A 19,753-nucleotide genomic window follows, 5' to 3' on the forward strand; every position below is an offset into this window, starting at 1 on the left:
TCTCTCTCTCTCTCTCCCCTTCAGTCTCACTCCCCTCTCTTTCTTATCCCTCTCTCTTTCCTCCTCTCTGCACCTGTACTCAGTGCTCCAGCCCCAGCTGCTCCCATCTCAGCTTAGCGCTGTTGGCCGGAGCCCATGTTGCACTTGGCATGTCCTCTGAGACCCTGGGGCCACACTTGACGTGCGAGGGCCAGGCAGGCCCCCGCCCAGGCAAGGCTCCCGTGGCCAGGAGGAGCTGAGAGCAGACGGATGAGAGTAGGGCTGTGGGCTGGAGAAAGACCTGCTGGAATTCTGGGAGTAAAACGCTGACTCATTGTTAGGCCTGCTGAGCAGGAGATTGAGGAAACACATGAGGAGAGAGGAAACGAAGGGAGGAGAAGAAATTGAACCGTTATCTTGTAAGAGGGAAGAGTCAGTATTTCTGGTAAATTTGTGGAAAAACCACACGTCAGCTTCTGGAGAACTCAGTCAAGTTAAAAGTTGATTCCAGTTTACAACTTGGGCCTTATGTTCATAGTTTTGGCCTTAGTTTCTATAAATTATGAAAGTCATGATAACACTGCAACCGCTGAGATCAGGGAACATGGGAGGATGGCTACAGCAATCAATCAGACATGTTGTAAACAATCCTACAATTCAGTCATTATCTTAATAAAGTAAGTATTTAAAATTACAGTCAGTCTGGCTGGTTTGGCTAATAGTAGTATACTGCTGTCTTTGTTTTCTCTTTCAATAAAACGCTGGGGTTTGTTTAAAATCTGTATGACTACTTATGTTTCTTGCCCCGTCTGAGCAGTGTCTTCAGCCCATTTACAGATCTCAGCCATTAAATACAGTACAGTATATTGTTATTATTGCCAACAGGACTGATGGCCAAAACCAGCAAAATAAGATCTAAGTCATAAAAGATCTTAATTATACTGTCATTTTTTTGGTAACATTAGCAGACCTTGCCAGCATTGTCAATACTCTTCCGAGACAGAGGCAGCTTCACAGTGACGCTCTAGCAATATCTTCATTTAAAAACATATTTACTGTGAAGCATGTTGTGGAACGCTCAACCTTTACTTTTAATCCACGTGAGCAGTGTTTGTAACAGCGTCTGTCAATCAACCCCTGTGGTCCAGACTGAAATATCTTAACAACTATTGTGTTATTTATTTGTGCAGCCATTCATGGTGTCTTTGGAGATTCGCTGACTTTTCCTCTGGTGGCCCCTTTAGGTTTACATTTGTGGTTTGAGATGTTGGACCGATTGCCAATATATTTGGAACAGGCATGTCCGTATAAACTAAATGACATTTCAGCTGTACTTTGTGTTAAGTGCTAATAAGCAAATGTTGGCATGCTAACACGCTAAATTGGTAAACATGGAGTATGTCTCGTCTTTTTGTACTTTAAGAGACACACGAGAATGAATGACTTGTAGCATTTGATCTCAGTCATTAAATACATTACAGTCTATACAAGTGAGTGTTTGTAGTTTTTCAAACAAATCAAAAAGGGTTTGTTGGGTTGAACATGGCGCTACAACTTGAGATCTCCTCGTTTAATGATGTGCATGTGTGCGGTTGTGAAAGAAACGGTGAGAGTTTCCAGCGCACACCGGTTTTCCTGTCCCACATAATCAAGCTTCTTAGCCTTTTTGCGCTTCTTAGGTTCCCCAAATTCCTATTAAGTATTGAATCTCACAGCTGCTGCAGTGCCAAGTAGGATGTTTTGGTATTGCTGAAAATGAACAGATACGTATACACAGAGAAAAGGGATAGCTGCTTTTCTGTAAAGCTTGTTTTAATTTTCTTCAGCGTGTAGTGAAATAAACTCCACCACATTCACTAACTATTGATTTTCTCTCATTAAAAGCCCAAATGCCTTGACCAAACATGAAAATACTGAATACATTTTTGGCTCTAGTCAAGGCACAGTTCCATAAATATAATTTTGTGTCTACCACATAATAAGCTGGCTCTGTGCTCTTATGAATATAAGTGCATACTGGCAGAGAAAAAAGAGCACGGGGAGACGGATATTAAAAAGTTTGGATTACTCTCTTCTCTTGTTAGCTTTCCCACTATTTCTCTTTCCTTGTCCTTGGCCCGGCAGACATTCTCAGCCCTTCCCCTCCTGACCCAGGAGGGGGTATCTCACACACAGACTCGCAGACCTCTAAATCTGCTCGGTGACAGCTCAGTCCCGCTCTGTCAGGCCCCAAAGAAAGAGAGCAAAATCTATGTTCGGGGCCAGAAGAAAGAGGAGAGGATATATATGTCCCTGTGCTTTGTTTGGCATCCCTAAGCTGAGATTCAATAGCGAGACATTAGTCAAGTGGTTGGCCAGCAGGCTATTGTGTAGTAATTGACCCTGATGAAGTGGTGGGCCTTTTAATTTGGGAACAGTGTAAACGGTGTGAATTGATAACTTGGCCCATAAAGCCTGAGCCTCTGCCTTCCCTTGCTTTTCATATATGTATCCCATATATTTTATTTTGAAAATATATATATATATATACTGTTTGGTATATATACCCAGCTAGGAGTTTTTATAATACATTTTTCCCTCTTCTTTCTGTTTTGTTAATTCCAGGTACCATTATCCTGTTCCTAAGATTTTCTATGTGCAGCTGTCTGTGGGGAGTCATGAGTTTATTGGTGAAGGACGCACCCGCCAAGCAGCCAGACACAGCGCTGCCATGAAGGCCCTGCAAGCCCTGCGCAATGAACCCATCCCCGAGCGGCCACCACAGGTAAACACACACAAACACTTATAAACACACAAAGGGTTACACTAACAGTGCGTGCCAAAAGCTGTTAGACAAGGACTTGCTGACTTCCCCTCTGAGAAGAACCCTTGCTGCTATCTTCAGTACATTTCCATTACTATAAAAGATTAAATGGACTCCTGTCTGACTGACCATTTTAGACTAATGAAAGTAAAAGATTGCCATTTGTCTGGACACAACCATTATTGTTTACCTCTGCCCTGTATTGTATTAGCCTATTTTGGCACTACTGCAATGCACTTTACATGTTTTTTTAATTAATTTAATAAACAAAATATATATAGTTTTATTAATGTGTGTTGCTCTAAGTGCACTGGAGCAACACACACACTGCATTAGTAATTATATCTAAATAATTTATTACTCCTAATGACCTGCTTAAAGGTCCATTGTGTATTATTTAAGAGGATCTATTGGCAGAAATGGAATATAATGTCCATAGGTATGTTTTCATCAGTGTATAATCACCTGAAAATAAGAATTGTTTTTTCGTTACCTTAGAATGAGCTGTTCTTATCTACGGAGGGAGTGGGTTCTCTTCTAAGGAGTCCCACATGATGAACTGCTATGTTTCTACAGTAGCCCGAAGCACACAAACCAAACACTAGATAGAGATGATGTCTGTGCACTGCCCTAAAATCTGAGATTCAAAAGCACCCCGGGCAATGTAGACTTGGTACGTAAAAAAAATTGGCGAAGAAACCTGTGACTTGTTAGTACAGAGTGCGAGGGTTTGCACTAGCATAGTGAACATTTTGACAGTAAATGTGGTGTGTGCAGTGTTTTGTTTTGGAACTTCCTTCCACTATTTACTGCAAATAACAATGTGACCATGTGAACACACTGTAACACCATAGCAGATATCACAGTATGTTTTACTACCACTAACACTGGGTCAGCCACTGCCAGTTACAAGGTAACAAACATGTAGGTTGATCGACTTTTTGTTTTAGCTCTGCAGTGTAGCTAATATGTTGACATCATCATGACACCACAATCATATGAAAACTGAAATGGTTATATCTGACTATACCTGAGTAGTTGTGCTGCTGTCTGCACATATTTCAACCTTATGAAACCTCTAGTCCCTTCCACAAAGCTGTTTCCTTTCCAGCCTGATATTCTGTCATTCATTCCGATTATAAAAGGTCGCTCCACTCTCCACTCAAATTGTCCTCCAGTCATTGTCACCCCATCTCTTTAGCACATTTGTCACCTTGTGGCTGCTTTCACGCCAGATGACTCTCTACTCAACCCCCTCCTACTTAAAAACTCTTCCCTTAATGAAAAGTCAATGGATTTGCGCTGCTGATTTGTTCATGCCCTCCCCAGACAGACTCTCTTAAAAGTGTTACGCAGTGTTGTTCTGCAGATGCAACGTTGAATGCATAACAGGCTTTTCATCAGATTGAATCCAAATCCACCACAGCTCTAATTACTCTAATGTATAACTTAAGCCAAGCAGTCCCTATAGTTTAGTTTGCACCTGGCAGGAGTGTATTTCCTCCTCCCAATGTCACTACCTTTCCAGAGTTTCCCCTCAGGCATAGCTGTTAACTGTTGTTAGCATCTCCCACCGGAAATCAAATTACCCATATCCTCACCGCCTGGCATCACTGATGGTTATTCAAAACGCTTTGGCTCCTCTCACTTGCCTGACTCGCTGTCTTGTGGCGTCGGCCTCCATAAATGTGCTCTTTGTTTGCTGCTGCTTCTGAGTCTTGCTTTACAAATTGAGGCACATTGTGTCTACACTATATGTCTGTCATTCTGTCTCTGCGTGAGTGTGTGCGCTCTTAGATGTGTAAATGTGTGGACGCCCTCAGGCTGAAAGTGTTCCTTGTTACCATGGGCTGTCAAACCTTTATTTTGAGGAAGACCGCAGAGAAATATTAGTGATGCTCTAATTGTGTTGTTGTTTATACACCGGTAGAGCAACAATATGTAACCCTAGGGAACACAAAAAACACCTCCAACTTTACAGGGCTTCGGCCAATAAAAATTATAAAATGAAACTGCTGACTAACTCATAAATCCCTGGCAGGTAGTTTCGATGCTGGTGGTGATAATAAAATGAAGATATCCGATGTTAAACAAGTACAATTCCTGTCTTGAAAAGTGCTGGTTGTTTACCTCACAATCAGTGGGTTGAGTGGGTATTTATGAGGGGAAGTCTGCATCAGTTCCTAGGAAGAAGGGTTGCATTGTCATGACATGGTTAGTTTGAAGGAGGATATATTTAACTTAACTTCATAATAAGGTTTTTATGTTGTTCTGTCCAGTGGGAGCCCCTTCTTCCCATCCTTTTGATCTAGAATCCTTTAGCCCTATTACGAAATCAATTGCCCATGAGCATAGATGTGAATGTGAAGCCTTCTGTTCGCCCACAGTCACTGTTCATTCAAAGCAGCTCCTTTAGGGTGAGACTTGATGTCTCAGAGCACTATATGGGTTCTTCTCTTGCTTACACTTTTCCCAGGACTCTCCGTCCGGTAGATCTATAAGTAGAAGCCGCAACGAAGTCAGATTTAGCTCTCTATTTGTCTTTGTCACAGGAAGGTTGCTTATCTGCTTCGTCATTCCAGTTTGCGCGCTAATACACTCCCACAGATACATGCGGACACTGGCTCCCCACAGCATGTTAATGCAGCCTTGAGAGGGGATTCACACTATTAATCACACACATCACGAATAGTGGCAGAGGGAAATGTAACCATGAAAACCACGAATACCCATATTGTAATGAAAACAGTTCATGAAACAAGAATGGACGAGGCACTTTGGACTGGCTCACTTCTCTCATGTTGACATATAATTCTGGAGACGGAAAATGTACGTCTCAGCACACACAATAACCGTACAGTGCGTACACGCGCACCTCTCGCCAATGTGAGGTCTTTCGCCCAGTGCGGTAGGTGCTTCGCACCACGTGACAGCGTTTCCTGTGAAATCCAAGAGATCTCTCAGTATGAATCATCCGTCGTATCAGGTCGCACAATGAGGCAGAAGAAGGGAAGAAGCCCAAAGGGAAAGACCGCAGCCATTCAGACTTAATCAGACAAAGAGCTGGACATGCGAAGATAAAGATCGAGACAGCACTCTGCATTCCCATAGACAATTGGCACCAAAAACCCCTTATTGTATGGCAGATGAAATTATCTCTATGCTGTGAAATAGGTTTCTTTATTAGTAGAGGGGGCTGATAGCTAATTCTATTCAGAGATGAATAGTAATCAATTTAAAAAGATTTAGTCTGTTTCAACAACTAATAATTTAAAAACCATTAAACTGACCGAAGGCTCAAACCTGAGTCATCTGGTATAAAGTCCAGAATTACTTCATAGATTCATGGGCGGCAAATTTTGAGGACTGAGAAAAATGTTCTTATGTCTGGATCAAAAAAAAAGGTTATCCCAATGAAACCTGCCGGTGCTTTCCCACTGACCTTTTCCTTATTCATTTTTCTGATTTGAGCCCTTGTTCCCCAGTTTCTTCTTACAGGGAGAGACAGTTCTTGATTTTCACAAATAATAATTTGACTATCCACAACAAGAGACTCAATGTACAAAAAATCTCAGATTTAATGGACCACCCCTTCAAGAGACCTTCCTGTACAGACAGAGGACCACCAGTCATGTCCTGGAATACCGAGTTCTCAATCCCATATCAGATAAGGATCATAGCCAGAAAACAGACAGGCTTCTCGTTGCAACGGCTTGGCCGAAATCCACCCTGTAGGCGTGTAATTCTTGGTTTGATGTGTGCCACAGCTTTTGGGTCACAGTTTGGTATTTTTTGACCGTAATACTTCCTTTTGAAATTTTAAGTACTCAGACATTTGCATTTGATCAAGTAAGTCCTCTAAAAGAAAATAAAATCTTAGTTTTGGCCCAACTTATTAACAAAAATATCTGCATGTGTAGGAACATTATAGCAGGCCCCAAGCACTTTGTGTTCTCTACGACTAAATATGATTTTCATTTCTGTTTTTACTTCTTGTGGGATTCATTATTGCTTTGACCCAGGATGTTATTGGGAAGAAGATCTTGCACCTCAGTCCCTTTTTAGCCATGCTTTAGGGATGCTTTTTCAGTCGAGTATATCTTTTAATGTAACTATTTCCGCAGACAAAATGTTACCTGATGTTTAGTTGGTTGAACGGTGTCCACGTTTATTTGTGGTCTAATCCACTCCATCTGTTTTCAAGCAGGGAAAAAATGGTGGTCTTGTCACATAAAGTACTTTCTCAAAATTCAGCTGAACAGTATACTAATTAAAATGTGTTTGTGAAAACATTTTTTATGGTGAGAAATAGGCAGTAACAGAATCATGATTCACTGCCTTGTTTGACAGTTTTGTGAGCCTATGTGTCGCCATGGACGGACCTGGAGATTGGACGCAATTGGATGGGCCTACAATTTATCAGAGTAGCGAAACATTTGACATGTGACTTTTCAAATTTGGACCGGCGTCGCTCTTCGGCCAATCATCATACAAAACCCGCTACATATTAAATAAAAGGCTGTGATTGGTCCAATCAGATCCAGGATGGGTGGAATTCAGTTTGAATGGAAGGATGACCTGACCTGCCTGCCAGAGCAAATTGCATCACGAGTTGCATCGTTACAGAACAATAGACCATTTGAAAACCTAAAAGTGGCACTAGGTTGAGAGGTAACAACGAGGATGTACCCATTTACCATTTTGACCCCTGATTATTTTTTTTTTCCCCCTTTTTTTGCAGAGCCCAGAGGAAAAAGGTGAGACTGAGGAAGGCAGTGATGCCAGCAAATCAGAGATCAGCCTGGTCTACGAAATTGCCCTCAAGAGGAACTTATCTGTCAACTTTGAGGTGAGGGAAAATATGAGAGTTTGAACACCTGTAGAAAAATGGCCACGTGATGGCATTATTACTTCTGTGAATTATAAGCCATGTTCCTCCTGTAAGTAATGAAGTGAGGATAAGGCCACATAGATGTTTGAGTAGTCATGAAATTATTGTAACTGCGCAAGGATGTGTGTTTACCCAGTTTTGCTTAATTTTCCCATCAGTGAGGTCACTTATTGTACAGAGAGTCAGAAGAATCTGCGTACAGGAATTTTTAGATGGATCACAGCCTTTTTAGGCATGTGGACATTCTAATGGTGTTAAGTTCAAAGTGTTTCTGTGCTGATGTAGGACGTCACTATGGGTTCATTGTTTCATTGGTCATTGGTTTTGGCGGTGACTCAGCTGATAAGGTACGAATTTGTTTTCCTGTAGTAGTCAGCCATGTTTCCAGTCCCACAAAACAAAATGAAATGGTCTTATAGTCATTCCTTCATCAATTAGATATTCTTTATAAATCAACATTCCTCCTTAAATTATGTTTTTTTTTTTTTCTAGCTGCAAAGTTTGATAAAACATTTATTTATGCACTTTTTGAAATCCCCTTTAAGTTACTAGATTATTGGGTATACCTGTACTATGTAATGCACTCTCCAATAAATCTTTCTTTGGGAAGAGAGGTCTTACACCTTTCTATGGTTTCAGTGCTACATAACATAAAAAATGCAGAGCCTTGGAATCTGGACAAGGATTCAAAATGTAATTTTGTGGGCCTGAACAGTGAGTGCTTGCATACACAAAGCCAAAACATGTATTCCCTGTCCCCACATTACAATACGAGCAGTCCTGTTCCTTAATTTGCCCCGTTTACTGTCCTGCACAGTTAAATCTGCCTCTTGACATTTCATATGTTCTAGCAGTGTGATCCATTATGGCTTCCAACCACAGGATGTTATTTAAGGGCAGACAACTTCTGATGGGAGTCATTGAGACAATCAATACAGAGCTATTGACATTAAAATACAAGTCCAGCTGCTCAGAATCAAGCAACAAATGATCTTAATCTCAGTGCATTACATGCACATGAAAAGCGTTTGCAGCTGGAGATTTTCAAACCAAATTCAGTACTTAACCTGCAATGCTGCTTGTGCTCTCTCACATGTGTTATTTGTCACACACCAGGACCTGACCGATATTTCAATCACTGTCATCTGCTGAGCCAAGCCTTGCAAACCCTGACATTGTTTCATCTTTTATGAAAAATATGTGGGTTCATTGGCATCATTTGATGTCCTTTGCTTTGTGTATACACTTCTTAAAACTTGAGAAGAAAAAGCAGTCATCAATTCCGTGGAGATGCAGCTGCAGCAAATCCTGAAGAGTGCGTGTGTGTGTTTGTGTGAGTGTGTGATATTGATATTGAAACCCCAGTGCTTTGTAGATTCTTTGGGATTTTCCTTTTCACGTCAGTACATTCTTATGCAGTTTTACACCCAGCATGTAGTGACCATTGGAGGAAATGAATACTAAAGCCACCTCTGCATCGGTTAGTTTGTTGCTGTGTTTGTTTCTGTTTGGTGAGAACATATTTTTATTGACGGCTTCCTCTGTGAAAAGATTTTTGCAGCGGAGGGTTGGCAACCTCGGTAAAATCAGCTGGGAGCTGCCCAGTGCTGCTGCATTCTTCCACTGTTGGCCACTGGCCTGTTCTGGATAAGATGAGGGTTAACCGCCTTGCTCAATATTTTAGTTTTGCCTTGCAGGATTCCTGTGGATCTTACAGGGAATCTTACCACTGCTTATCCATCCATCCCTGCCCCCCCAACCTTTTTCTAAATCCATGTAGAAGTTTAGTGTGTCCTTACGTGACCTGCTGGGTCCGTTCTCCTTGGCTTTCACCATATCTCAGCTGACTCATCCAATATTCACTCCCTGATCGCCCCCCTCCTCTTCTACTGCACTCTGCAAGGTGCCAAAAACAAGGGAGGCTCAGTTTACTCTGTGTGCCCCCTCCCTTCCTCCACAGAATCCCTGCCTTCCACCTCTCTTACCATCACTCCCAAAAATCACACAGAGGGCGGCTGCGTGTTGAGGCTAGGGGGATAGATATGGATTTGGGTGAGAGGAAATTGAGACAAGGATGGAAGGAAGGGAGGGGAGACTCTTCTCAGTCTGTTGACTTTGCTTGCTAATAAGAGTTTACACAACGTTGGAAAAAGTGATCTGGAAAGCGCTCCAATCCTCCCCTTCTTTGTTCGAAAAACGCATTTGCTCATCGGAGCATGACATGGCTATCCTTCCTGGAACTGCTATTAATAATTTCAGCCAGCTAAATCTGGATTGATGTAATTTCATTATCTGTCATGTCTGCGTCACTGTCAGCAATTATGGCACTTTCATTTTCAGTCCTTCTAGAGTGGAAGCTGACAGCGGCGGTTTTTTAAAAGCAGAACACAGCCACATTCCTTCAACAATTCTCTCTTCTGCGTGCTGTCAGTCTGGAGACTGGCTGTTCATTACTGCCATCTGATGAGCAGTAAATCACTTTATTTTACCATTTGTGTACAGCTAATATTCTTTGCCAGTTCTTTGCAAAGTTGCTAATTGTGTGTTAAGTTTGGTTTGTTCGGCCCTTTCTGTGGTATAAATAGACTATGATTTAAAAGTCCAGTGTTTGACATTTAGGAGGGTCTTTTGGCAGAAATGGAATGTAATATTCACTACATTAACTTGCAACTACACCGCTAGATGCCCCTAAATCCTACACACAGGTCCTTTTTAAAGTAAAGAGTGACTCTTTCCCTAAGTGCTGCCTTTTCATTTGTGCTTCCTGTCAGTGACTGCATTTCTACACCCAAAAACTGATCAGTTTTGTTCTCCACCTCTGCATATCAGTCACACCGCATTTGTTTCCCTGTGCCATGTCAAACTAAACTGTCCGAAGGCCAGGCTGCGTTGAGGCAATAATCCTCTCCCTCTCCTGGCATGTCATACCTTTCTCTCCCCCTCATAGCCCTGATGGCTCTCCAGCAGATTCACTTTCATCCTCAATCAGTGTGTTGCATGCAATATGCTCTCATACTGCCACTACACTGTGGCTAGAGACCAAGTGTGAGTTACACATGTCTCTATGGGTCTCTTCTTGCCCATTGGGTCCATTACATTATAACTCATTAGACTAAGTTTGGCCTCATCTCTTACCCTGCCATGTCATATGTCCTTTTACCGTGTCTTCTTTGATGCACTGAGAAGAAATGGAACACTCCCACACCCCCAGTAACAGTCAAACTCGCACAAATGCACGCACAGTTACATATTCATAGTTACGCACCCTACACAAAACCGTAATGGTCATCTCTCATGTGAACGCCTTTCACAGCAGCCATGTTTTCACATCATCTCATCCCTGCCCTCACTGTGGCATGAAATTACCCGTGAGTCACTGCTCGCGAGTGTCTGCTTTCCCATCCCTCTGCAACGATGAGGGTCGCCGCCACCCTGAGAGCCAGTTGGCTCATTTAATCCCCCCGTCAGGCAATATCAAACAGATGTCAGCATCAAAGAGGAACCAATCTATAAATCACAGCTTGTGTGTTGGATCAGAGGCTCCCTTTCCAAGGAGGACACAAGAGATGAGGGTCCGAGCCAAGAACCACCCATCTTACAAGAAGCAGCTTCCCTCGGGGCTTGTCCATCCACCACTCGTCACAAAAGAGCCTTTCTTCCCTCTACCAGTCCCCACCATTGTCCTACCCTGCTCCCATAGCCTCCTCTTCCAGAGTACCTGAGGTCTCGCATGCACCGATCCTCCGACTGCGCAGGGTATTAATGTCTCTATGAGAAGCCGAAGAGAAGGCCTCCCATGTTAGAGAAAAGAAGAGATGAGGAGACAAGAGGAGAAGGGGATTGGGGGGAAAAAAACATTGAATTACCAAGTGTTTCCTGTGTACAACCTGATCCTTGTCATTAGGTGGTAGACAGGTGTGTTTGTGTGTTTGTTTGCATGTATGTGTGTGTGGGCGTGCGTGTAAATGAATGGAAGTGCTGAAATCCCATCGGTGTGGCGCAGATCCTGTGTCGTCTGCCAGGAGACTGACTGCAGCTCGTCTGCCGCCATCCCGGGCCAAGAGTGTGTGACATGTGTGCACAGATACACACTTTGTTCCATACTTTTTGTTGACTGTACCCTTTACGTATACAGGCCACGTTGGAATTTTGTGCTTCCTGTCAGAGACTGCATGTGTTCATTTGAGACAGTACAAGTGAATTTTATCAGTGCAATATTTCATCACATCGCTTATTCTGCTGTATTTTGCAAGTTCCCCAGAGTGTTTTGGATACGCGGAAAGGAAACAGACAACTTAGAAAGCCAAAAACCAAAGAGCACTGACTCGGTAACAAGCATGCTTGAACATTTGTTTCTGTAAAGGATTTTGGTGTGTTATTAATAAAATACTTTTTCACTTTATAAAATACAGTTGTTAGACTGTGATCTTAAAATACTTGAATGTGGTCCACAGCACAACCTCTGCTCTTGATATTTTTAAAGGAACAGTTTGACATTTTGAGAAAGTTTGCTTTCTTGCTAAAAATTAAAGGAGAAGCCTGATGCCACTCGAACGTCAGCAGAAGCTGGGTTAGCTTAGCTTAGCACGAAGACTGAAAATCAGGGTAAAAGCTACCCTGACTCGGTCTAAAGGTAACAAAATTCCTTCGATCAACCCTAAAGCTCACTAATTAACACGTTATATGTTGTTTGTTAAATCCGTCCCTAAACCAAAGTTTAAAATCAACAATTTGTTATTTTACAGGGAGTTATGTGTCGGACAATTTCTTGGCTGGAACCAGCTGAGTCTCCGCTCGTTGCCTGACAAACAAATAATGTCGTGTAACAGAGTTTCATGGTCGGAATCAAACCGGGAACGTCGTGGTCACCCACCAGGATGCAAATATGTTCATTTCTTGGTCAGCTTACCATCTTGCTCAACCACATTAGCTGAATAGTTACACATGTTTGGAAGAGCCAATGATGGACATGGAGAGAGAGGAACAGCACAGTACAGAATTGAGGACAGCCAGGACACTGCCTTTTCCTACACATCCCATCATCCACGACAACAGCATTCGACACACAAATTACATCTACGTTCTGTTAATAGCTCAAATTTATTTTCTCCAAGTTACATAATCTCAGCCGACCAGTGGCTGGCGATGTGCAGTGTCATCACCAAGTTCAGAAATGTGGATGAATCTAGTTCCACTGAATGTTGTACAAGAAGCTGCCATGTTACATTTCCTTTTTCTGGAGATGAGCAAGACCAGAGCAGATCCCCTGGGTGGGAGCGAGTTTGGCTGTTAGCTTGGACAGCTCCAAGGCTTCCTTACAACACCCATCCTCATATATACTTAAAGTCATTGTGCTGGAATGCTGACAGGTACATTGACAGCGAACACGGGGCCAGTGGTAGCCATGTTAACAAGAGTGTTCTGCAGTCATTTGAGCAGAAATATGTAATTTAGAGTGAAGAAACCTAAATATAACCTTTTTTTGCCTTTATGTAATAAAAGTGACTTGCAATTTCACAGTAAATAGTGACATTGCAATTATAGAAGTTATGGGCATAAATATATTTTTTATTTATGTTTGTTTTATCCATTTCTGAACATTTAATGATTGATTCAGCTTCACCTTTCTTTGTTTGGTTTTCATGCACCAGACTTTCATTGTCATCTTAGTTTTTTAACTGAATTAAAAACACAAGTTTGTCTGGGTTACAGTATGTAGTAGGAAAGGAAGGGTATGCACACATTATCCTTTGTTCTCCTCAAGGTCTGGTATTAGTCTGTGTTGATGTGTGAAGTATTTAAGGAATGCTTAAGGTTCCGCTTATCAGTTTAATCTGTTTTATCGGTCACTGGGTTCAAATTAACTGTTTCTAGATTGCATCTGATTGCTACAATTTGTGCTGTCTGCACCACAAATTGAGCGCAAATAAAAGAGAGAGGGAGAGAGGGGTGGGGGCCTTTTGAGAAAGTCCAAAGAAACATTTACAGACGACAGTTACAGTTAGAGGGAGAGCGAGGGGGAAAGTCGGTGAGCTATGAATCAAAAAACGCGTCCACATTAGCCGTAAATGTACTGTTGGACTCAGTAAGTGTGTGAAACCTAATTCTTCCTCCAGTGTGTTTTCCTAAATAAGGTTGGGGAGAACCCCACCTGCTACACACACACATACACACACTCGCACTGTTCTCGGACTTCACAGGAAGTAGACGTGATTGCAGAAGCATGACCTAACGCCAGCCGGTGTTTGTTTTAGGTCTCCCAGGTGACCAGAGGCTAGAGGAAGGAAACTGAGCCCTCAACACTAGAGACTGTCATCTAGGAATATGTTCCTCCTCATATGTGTGTTTGTACGTCTGTGTGTGTTTTGTATATGAATAACACACACACACATGGGTGGGTAGTACTGTGACCATCGAGAACAGATGTGTTGGACCACCTGGTGTAGCTGCTTGCAGAGCGTGCTACACACTCCCTCACACATACGCTTGCTCATGCACGAGAAAAACACACACATTGATTCAGTTTTTTTTCTGTCTTTTCTACTTGTACCTCAAAATCTGCCTGTTTTCCGTGTAACAACCCTGGTACAAGACAAACTTTTCCGTCCAAATGTTCCTAATTTCCAAACCCATCCACCCCCAGGTGTTGAAGGAGAGCGGCCCCCCGCACATGAAAAGCTTCCTGACCCGCGTCACCGTGGGAGAGTTTTCTGCTGAGGGCGAGGGCAACAGCAAGAAGTTGTCCAAGAAGCGTGCCGCTCTGTCCATCCTGCAGGATCTGAAGAAGCTGCCCTTCATCCCCGCTGTGGAGAAACCCAAGACGCACTACAAGAAACGTACCAAGACCATCCTCAAGGTAGCGCAGCCCGGGGTCTGGATCTGGAGGACCTGCGGTCTGGGCACACAGACGTGCTGTGATTTCAGTCTTTATTATGCAGAAAAGTTGTTTGATACACTTTTTTAATGACTTATTTCTCTTGACTTACATACAATACTGTTGTATATTACCAGAGAATACACATACACACCTACTGCACTATTGATTGAGCTCAGTAGACTGCTGACAATACAATACATGAGTGTGATAATTTGAATTGATCGTCGCGTGTCACCTCTTTACCTCCCAGACGGGACCAGACTATGGCCAGGGCATGAACCCGATCAGCCGTCTGGCCCAGATCCAGCAGGCCAAGAAGGAGAAGGAACCAGAGTACATGCTGCTCTCTGAAAGGGGGATGCCCCGGCGCCGGGAGTTCATCATGCAGGTGAACAATAGTTTTGTTTCATATTCTCTTCATTTTCTCCCCATTGTCACATTTCTAATTACATGTACGCTAGAAGAAACCAGTTTCCCTTCAAGGGGTTTTATAAGTGTAAGCTAATGCAATGGCTGAGGGTCATGTATTCACAGGTGGAAAAGGAGCTTAACTATCACATGCTGAATTTTACTGGAACACTGTGGATACACAGTATGAGCAGCACATTAGCAGAGCAACGCCAGAGGTGCTCTGTCTGTCTGACTGTTGCTGCAATGGATGCTTTCAAGCAAAGAATTGAGTGTAGGTCAGCAGTGTTTTCGCACCTCTCAGATCCTAACACACAATCACTGTTGAAATGCCTCCAGTGGTTATACGCCGTGATGGATGAATCAAAGAATAAGCGTATGATTTGGTGGAGGAGGAATATGCTTGGCAAAGTGCTCCTTAAGTGGATGCACTGCCCATTGGCTAAACAAGAAGAAACCTTCTCTGTCTCGCCATAGGCAACCAGCAGCAGCATTATATAACCTCTTTATGCTAGAACAGGCGTGTTTTGGTTTTCCTGTGTCAGTTAGGTTGGTTGTCCAAGTCCAATCCTGCACACAGCCAACATACTCCATGTTGTAGAACAAGGCCTGAGGTCATTTAGGCTTAAGAACATGTTTATGCATCTGCTCAGAAACTCACCCTCTCAACCTGCTCTGTCTGTTCTCTCTTAAAAGGTTCTGTTTTAATGTTCATTATTTTTATAGCATGCATATAAAGCTCAGGATAAATGAACATCCATCTTTACAGCCCTGTTTTTCCTCGGTGGAACAGCCAACTGCTTTATACTATCAAACTATTTCAGGCTGTTGTTGCTATTACAGAAAGCACACAGACTGACTTCTGTACTACAGAAAGATATTAGAATGTGGCCTGTGTGGTAAGGAATCGGTATTCATTAACAAAATAAAATGTCTTGGTCTTGCTGCAGGAACGACCTTTAACCCTTAACTAAGTTATGTGCAATTTTCTGTTTATCACTAATCCAGTAAATAGAGCGGGGACTTTGTATGGAGAAGGAATCTCATCAGATACAACACTAAACATTTTCAGAGTTCCTTTAAGTGTTTGAGGTCTTGCATAAAAAAGCCACATCGTTGCTAGTCAACAGGAAAACAAGTCATGAAAATCTGTCAATTAGTTCATCGTGGTTAAGATTTTGGCACCAGCATTACTCTTGGTCTGCCTTAGATTAGACCTGCCTAGTTTTTAATGAGACACTGCCATTGCCTGGCTATATTTTATCTTAAGTTAAAGCTTATTACCTGATACTGCCATTTTTTTTTTTTTTTTTTAAGTACACTCACAATGAGCATTTGCTAATAATTCAGTTATTACAAAATTAAGAAAATATGAAAAAACAATGTACTTTCATTCATGCAAAAATCCAATAAATAAAAATGTGAACTTCAAATTTCCTGTTTAATTGGAATTAATTCATGCTTTAGTGAGCCAAGTCCGGCTTCTTTAGAAACTGGCTTATTGTGAATCATGTTACTCTTTCACTGAAACTCAGCCACTCACAGTAATCAGGTTACGTTGTGTATGTAAAGTAGTTATGTTATAATGAATATGTCAGCATCACAAAGTTATTGATAAAGCATTTTATAGTCTTTGTCAGCAGAGATGGCAAAATATGAAAAAATGGAAAGGGAAGGACAGTTGCACAATTTAAATTTTAAGAGGAAAAATGAAGATTTAGTTAGTCTTTTTTTGGTTGTTGTTACTCCAATATGTATGTATCTTACAACCCCAGTCAGCAGTCCGTTTCATGTATGAGACAAACAACTAGCGAAGCCGGCGTAGTACATGTTAATTTACGCACAACACTTTGAACTGCATTGCTCTTTGTCTTACTCTTCCTCCTCGTCTTTCTGTGTCCGTCTCTCTCAGTCAAACTCTCGCTCTTTGTCTCTCTTTCCGTAATCCTCTTCTTTCATAAGAAGAACAGAGCTTCTCTTAGCATCAGGCAGTAATTCAGCCTCAAACCTATTCTCCATGCCCTTTGATTGACACACATTAGGCCCTCGTGAGGTGTCGGTGGAGTGTGTTGTGTGTGTGTGTGTTCCTTTTGTGCAGTCCACTCACTCTTCTAAAATTTCCACATTGTTTCCCTCGGTAAGCAGCAGGGCTCAAATGAGTCTCTGTTTTCACTTTTTTTCGGAACCCATCGCTAGTTACAGAAAAAGCCTCCACCAAGTGTCAAAATGCCTCCTGAGTGATAAAAAAATGTATAAGAAGATCGCAATCTTCTTATACAGTTTTTTTTATAAAAGGGGCGATTGTGTTTATTTCTGCAATTCTGTAATTTATTGAGGCTTTCCTTTCTCATTGCACGATGGAGCCTATTTGATGCATTCAGACGAGCACTTAGTGAGCATGTCAGGCTGCTTTGAGTAAGTGCATGGAGGCCTCGCCGTTCACAGGCTTTGGCTCCCAGAATGTTATTTGTAGAGTGTAATTGTCTGTTTGCATAACATAACGACGTCTGATATTCTCTTGGAAATATCTGCTTACATTCTGTGTAGACAGATTTAATGTTTTGGGATCAGTGAAAAACAAACACTTCACTTGGAGGCTTCTTTTTTTTTTCCTGTGCGATGTAAATTGCACGGCTGACTGGGACCAAAGTGCTCTCGGCCGAAAGTGAACAAAGTCATGAGAAAAAGTGCTTTAATTTAGTACTGGTTTCAGCGATTCATTCGTCATCCCTGGTTGTTTCTGCACAGACATAATATTCAGTTGTTAATCAGATGATGATATAATTCTGGATGTCTTCATCTCGTGTGTGTGTGTGCATGTGTGTGCGTGTGTTTGCATCCGTGCACAATGCAGGTGAAGGTGAATAACGAGGTTGCCACGGGAACAGGACCCAACAAGAAGGTGGCCAAGCGGAACGCGGCCGAGGCGATGCTCCTGCAGCTGGGATACAAGGCCTCCACAGTCCCTCAGAACCCCACCGAGGTACGCACCCCACTTTACTTCTCTTGTGTGCGTAGTTACAACACGTAGGTGCAACGCCACTTGAAGTCAGCATGTTTACTCAAAACCACAAACCGGTTTAAATAGACAGTGTTTCGATGCGTTTCGAATCTTCGTCAGGTCACAGTGTTTAGAAATGGATACCTTGCTGATAAGCTTTATTATGGCAGGTGTGGTTAACCATCCAACCTGCCCAGGGTGATAGGCATCACCATACAGTTAGTTACATGAAAGGACAAATATATACGATCAGACACTTTCATATATTTCATATATTAATTTAATTAATTAATGGTATAAAAACAGAGAAAAGTAATTAAATTGAATATCTTTTTGTACTGTTTTTGTACTGTTGGTCAGACAAAAAAGATGTTCCCTAAATACCCCAAATAAATCAAGGAAATAACTGGCTGATTCATCAGTAATGAAAATAACCATTAGTTGTAGCCTTAATGTTTATGATCATTTAACATTTATGTAATTTGTGGATCCTGGATATGGATTATATTTCACAAATGAGATTTACACTCTTACATTAAGGTGGTAAAAATGTATAAATGTGAAACATTCACACAGTTGATGCGCACCACACATTATACAATGAACATACCGTAAGTAGGTCACTCACAGATGTCTCTGTAAAAGTGCATTTTCTATAAATGCAGAAACACACCCACACACTTGGAGAATATAGGACATCTTGCAGTTGGTATTCCAGCCACGTTAGCAGCAGGGTACCTGTGTAGCTGCATACTGAAGGATTCCATAAAGCAATTATCTGCACCGCACCTATCTTCTCTACACACTATCTCATCTGTGCAGCACTGCTCAGAACTATACTGAATACAGATACTCAGTCGATTCTAGCATTCATCATGAGATCCAGTGCTTCTGACCCGTTACGCAACCTGTTCAGCTCCTCTGAACCGAACGTGTTTTGCAAGCAGCCATTGATCTCCATCATCTTCATTCACCTCATTGGTTTTTAAGCTCAAGGGAGCAGATTCTGATAGACGTGATGTTACATAACCAGCCTCTTTATAGAATATTCATCGCTCCCCAGACAGCTCATTAGTTAGATATGTGCTGCTTCAGACAACCATACCATATAGCTAAAGGATGACACATTGCTCTTCTCACAATGTGACTGTGAAGTTGACTAGTTTTCTCCAACAACACCACCACCCAGTTTGCAATCTATATTTCGTTTTGCCTTCTTCCTCATACAAAACAGTCAAGGTCTGACTTTATTCAGTTATACGTTTCAGCACATGTTGAAGTGCACGCTGAAAATGCTCTCGTTGCATGTGTCGACAAGGGAAATGTCAAACATCGCGAACAAGTTATCAAATTACTGTTCGCATCATTGCCTGTTTTATTTGTTAGCCCTATAAACTACTATGTTTTGATGTCTAAGGTTTCAGATTAATGAGAGTCTGCTGCACTGGAAATAAGCAGTCTCACTGTTTAAGCTAATTCCTGGCAAGAGGTGAGACCTTTCTGGTTACACTCAAGGCAGAATATTTAGACAGAATGGAGTTAGGGGCTGGTACATGGCTGTGCATTGGCTTGAAAACACCTCTCGGAGTATTAGTTGGACACCCTACTTCTTCCGAGCTTAATGTAATGATTAAACGGTGTGTTGCCGGGCTTCTGTAGTCTGCTTCTGGAGGAGTTGTCTTTCTTTCTGTCCCCCCCGCCTTTCTCTGCCTCCCATTTCTGTTGGGAGCTCTGTTTCACTACATTCCCACCGTGGGATTGTGGGCAATCTGTGCATAAGTGTGAAGAGACTTT

At 42.0% G+C, this 19,753-nt stretch overlaps 1 protein-coding gene across 1 annotated transcript in view; it reads left to right on the top strand.

Moving 5' to 3' along the window:
* The window catches only part of stau2 (staufen double-stranded RNA binding protein 2), a gene marked incomplete at its 3' end in the record, with an annotated part of 79,450 nt that overhangs the window by 15,990 nt on the left and 43,707 nt on the right, over positions 1-19,753 (top strand). Inside the window, 5 exon segments of the mRNA XM_035652551.1 lie at positions 2,584-2,743; positions 7,524-7,631; positions 14,317-14,529; positions 14,801-14,938; positions 17,813-17,941. Of these exon segments, the coding sequence (XP_035508444.1) occupies positions 2,584-2,743; positions 7,524-7,631; positions 14,317-14,529; positions 14,801-14,938; positions 17,813-17,941 (748 nt within the window).

Source organism: Morone saxatilis, unplaced genomic scaffold, assembly GCF_004916995.1.
Source record: "Morone saxatilis isolate NCDOM2014 unplaced genomic scaffold, NCSU_SB_2.0 Contig0, whole genome shotgun sequence".
In the NCBI taxonomy this organism is placed as follows: domain Eukaryota; kingdom Metazoa; phylum Chordata; class Actinopteri; family Moronidae; genus Morone; species Morone saxatilis.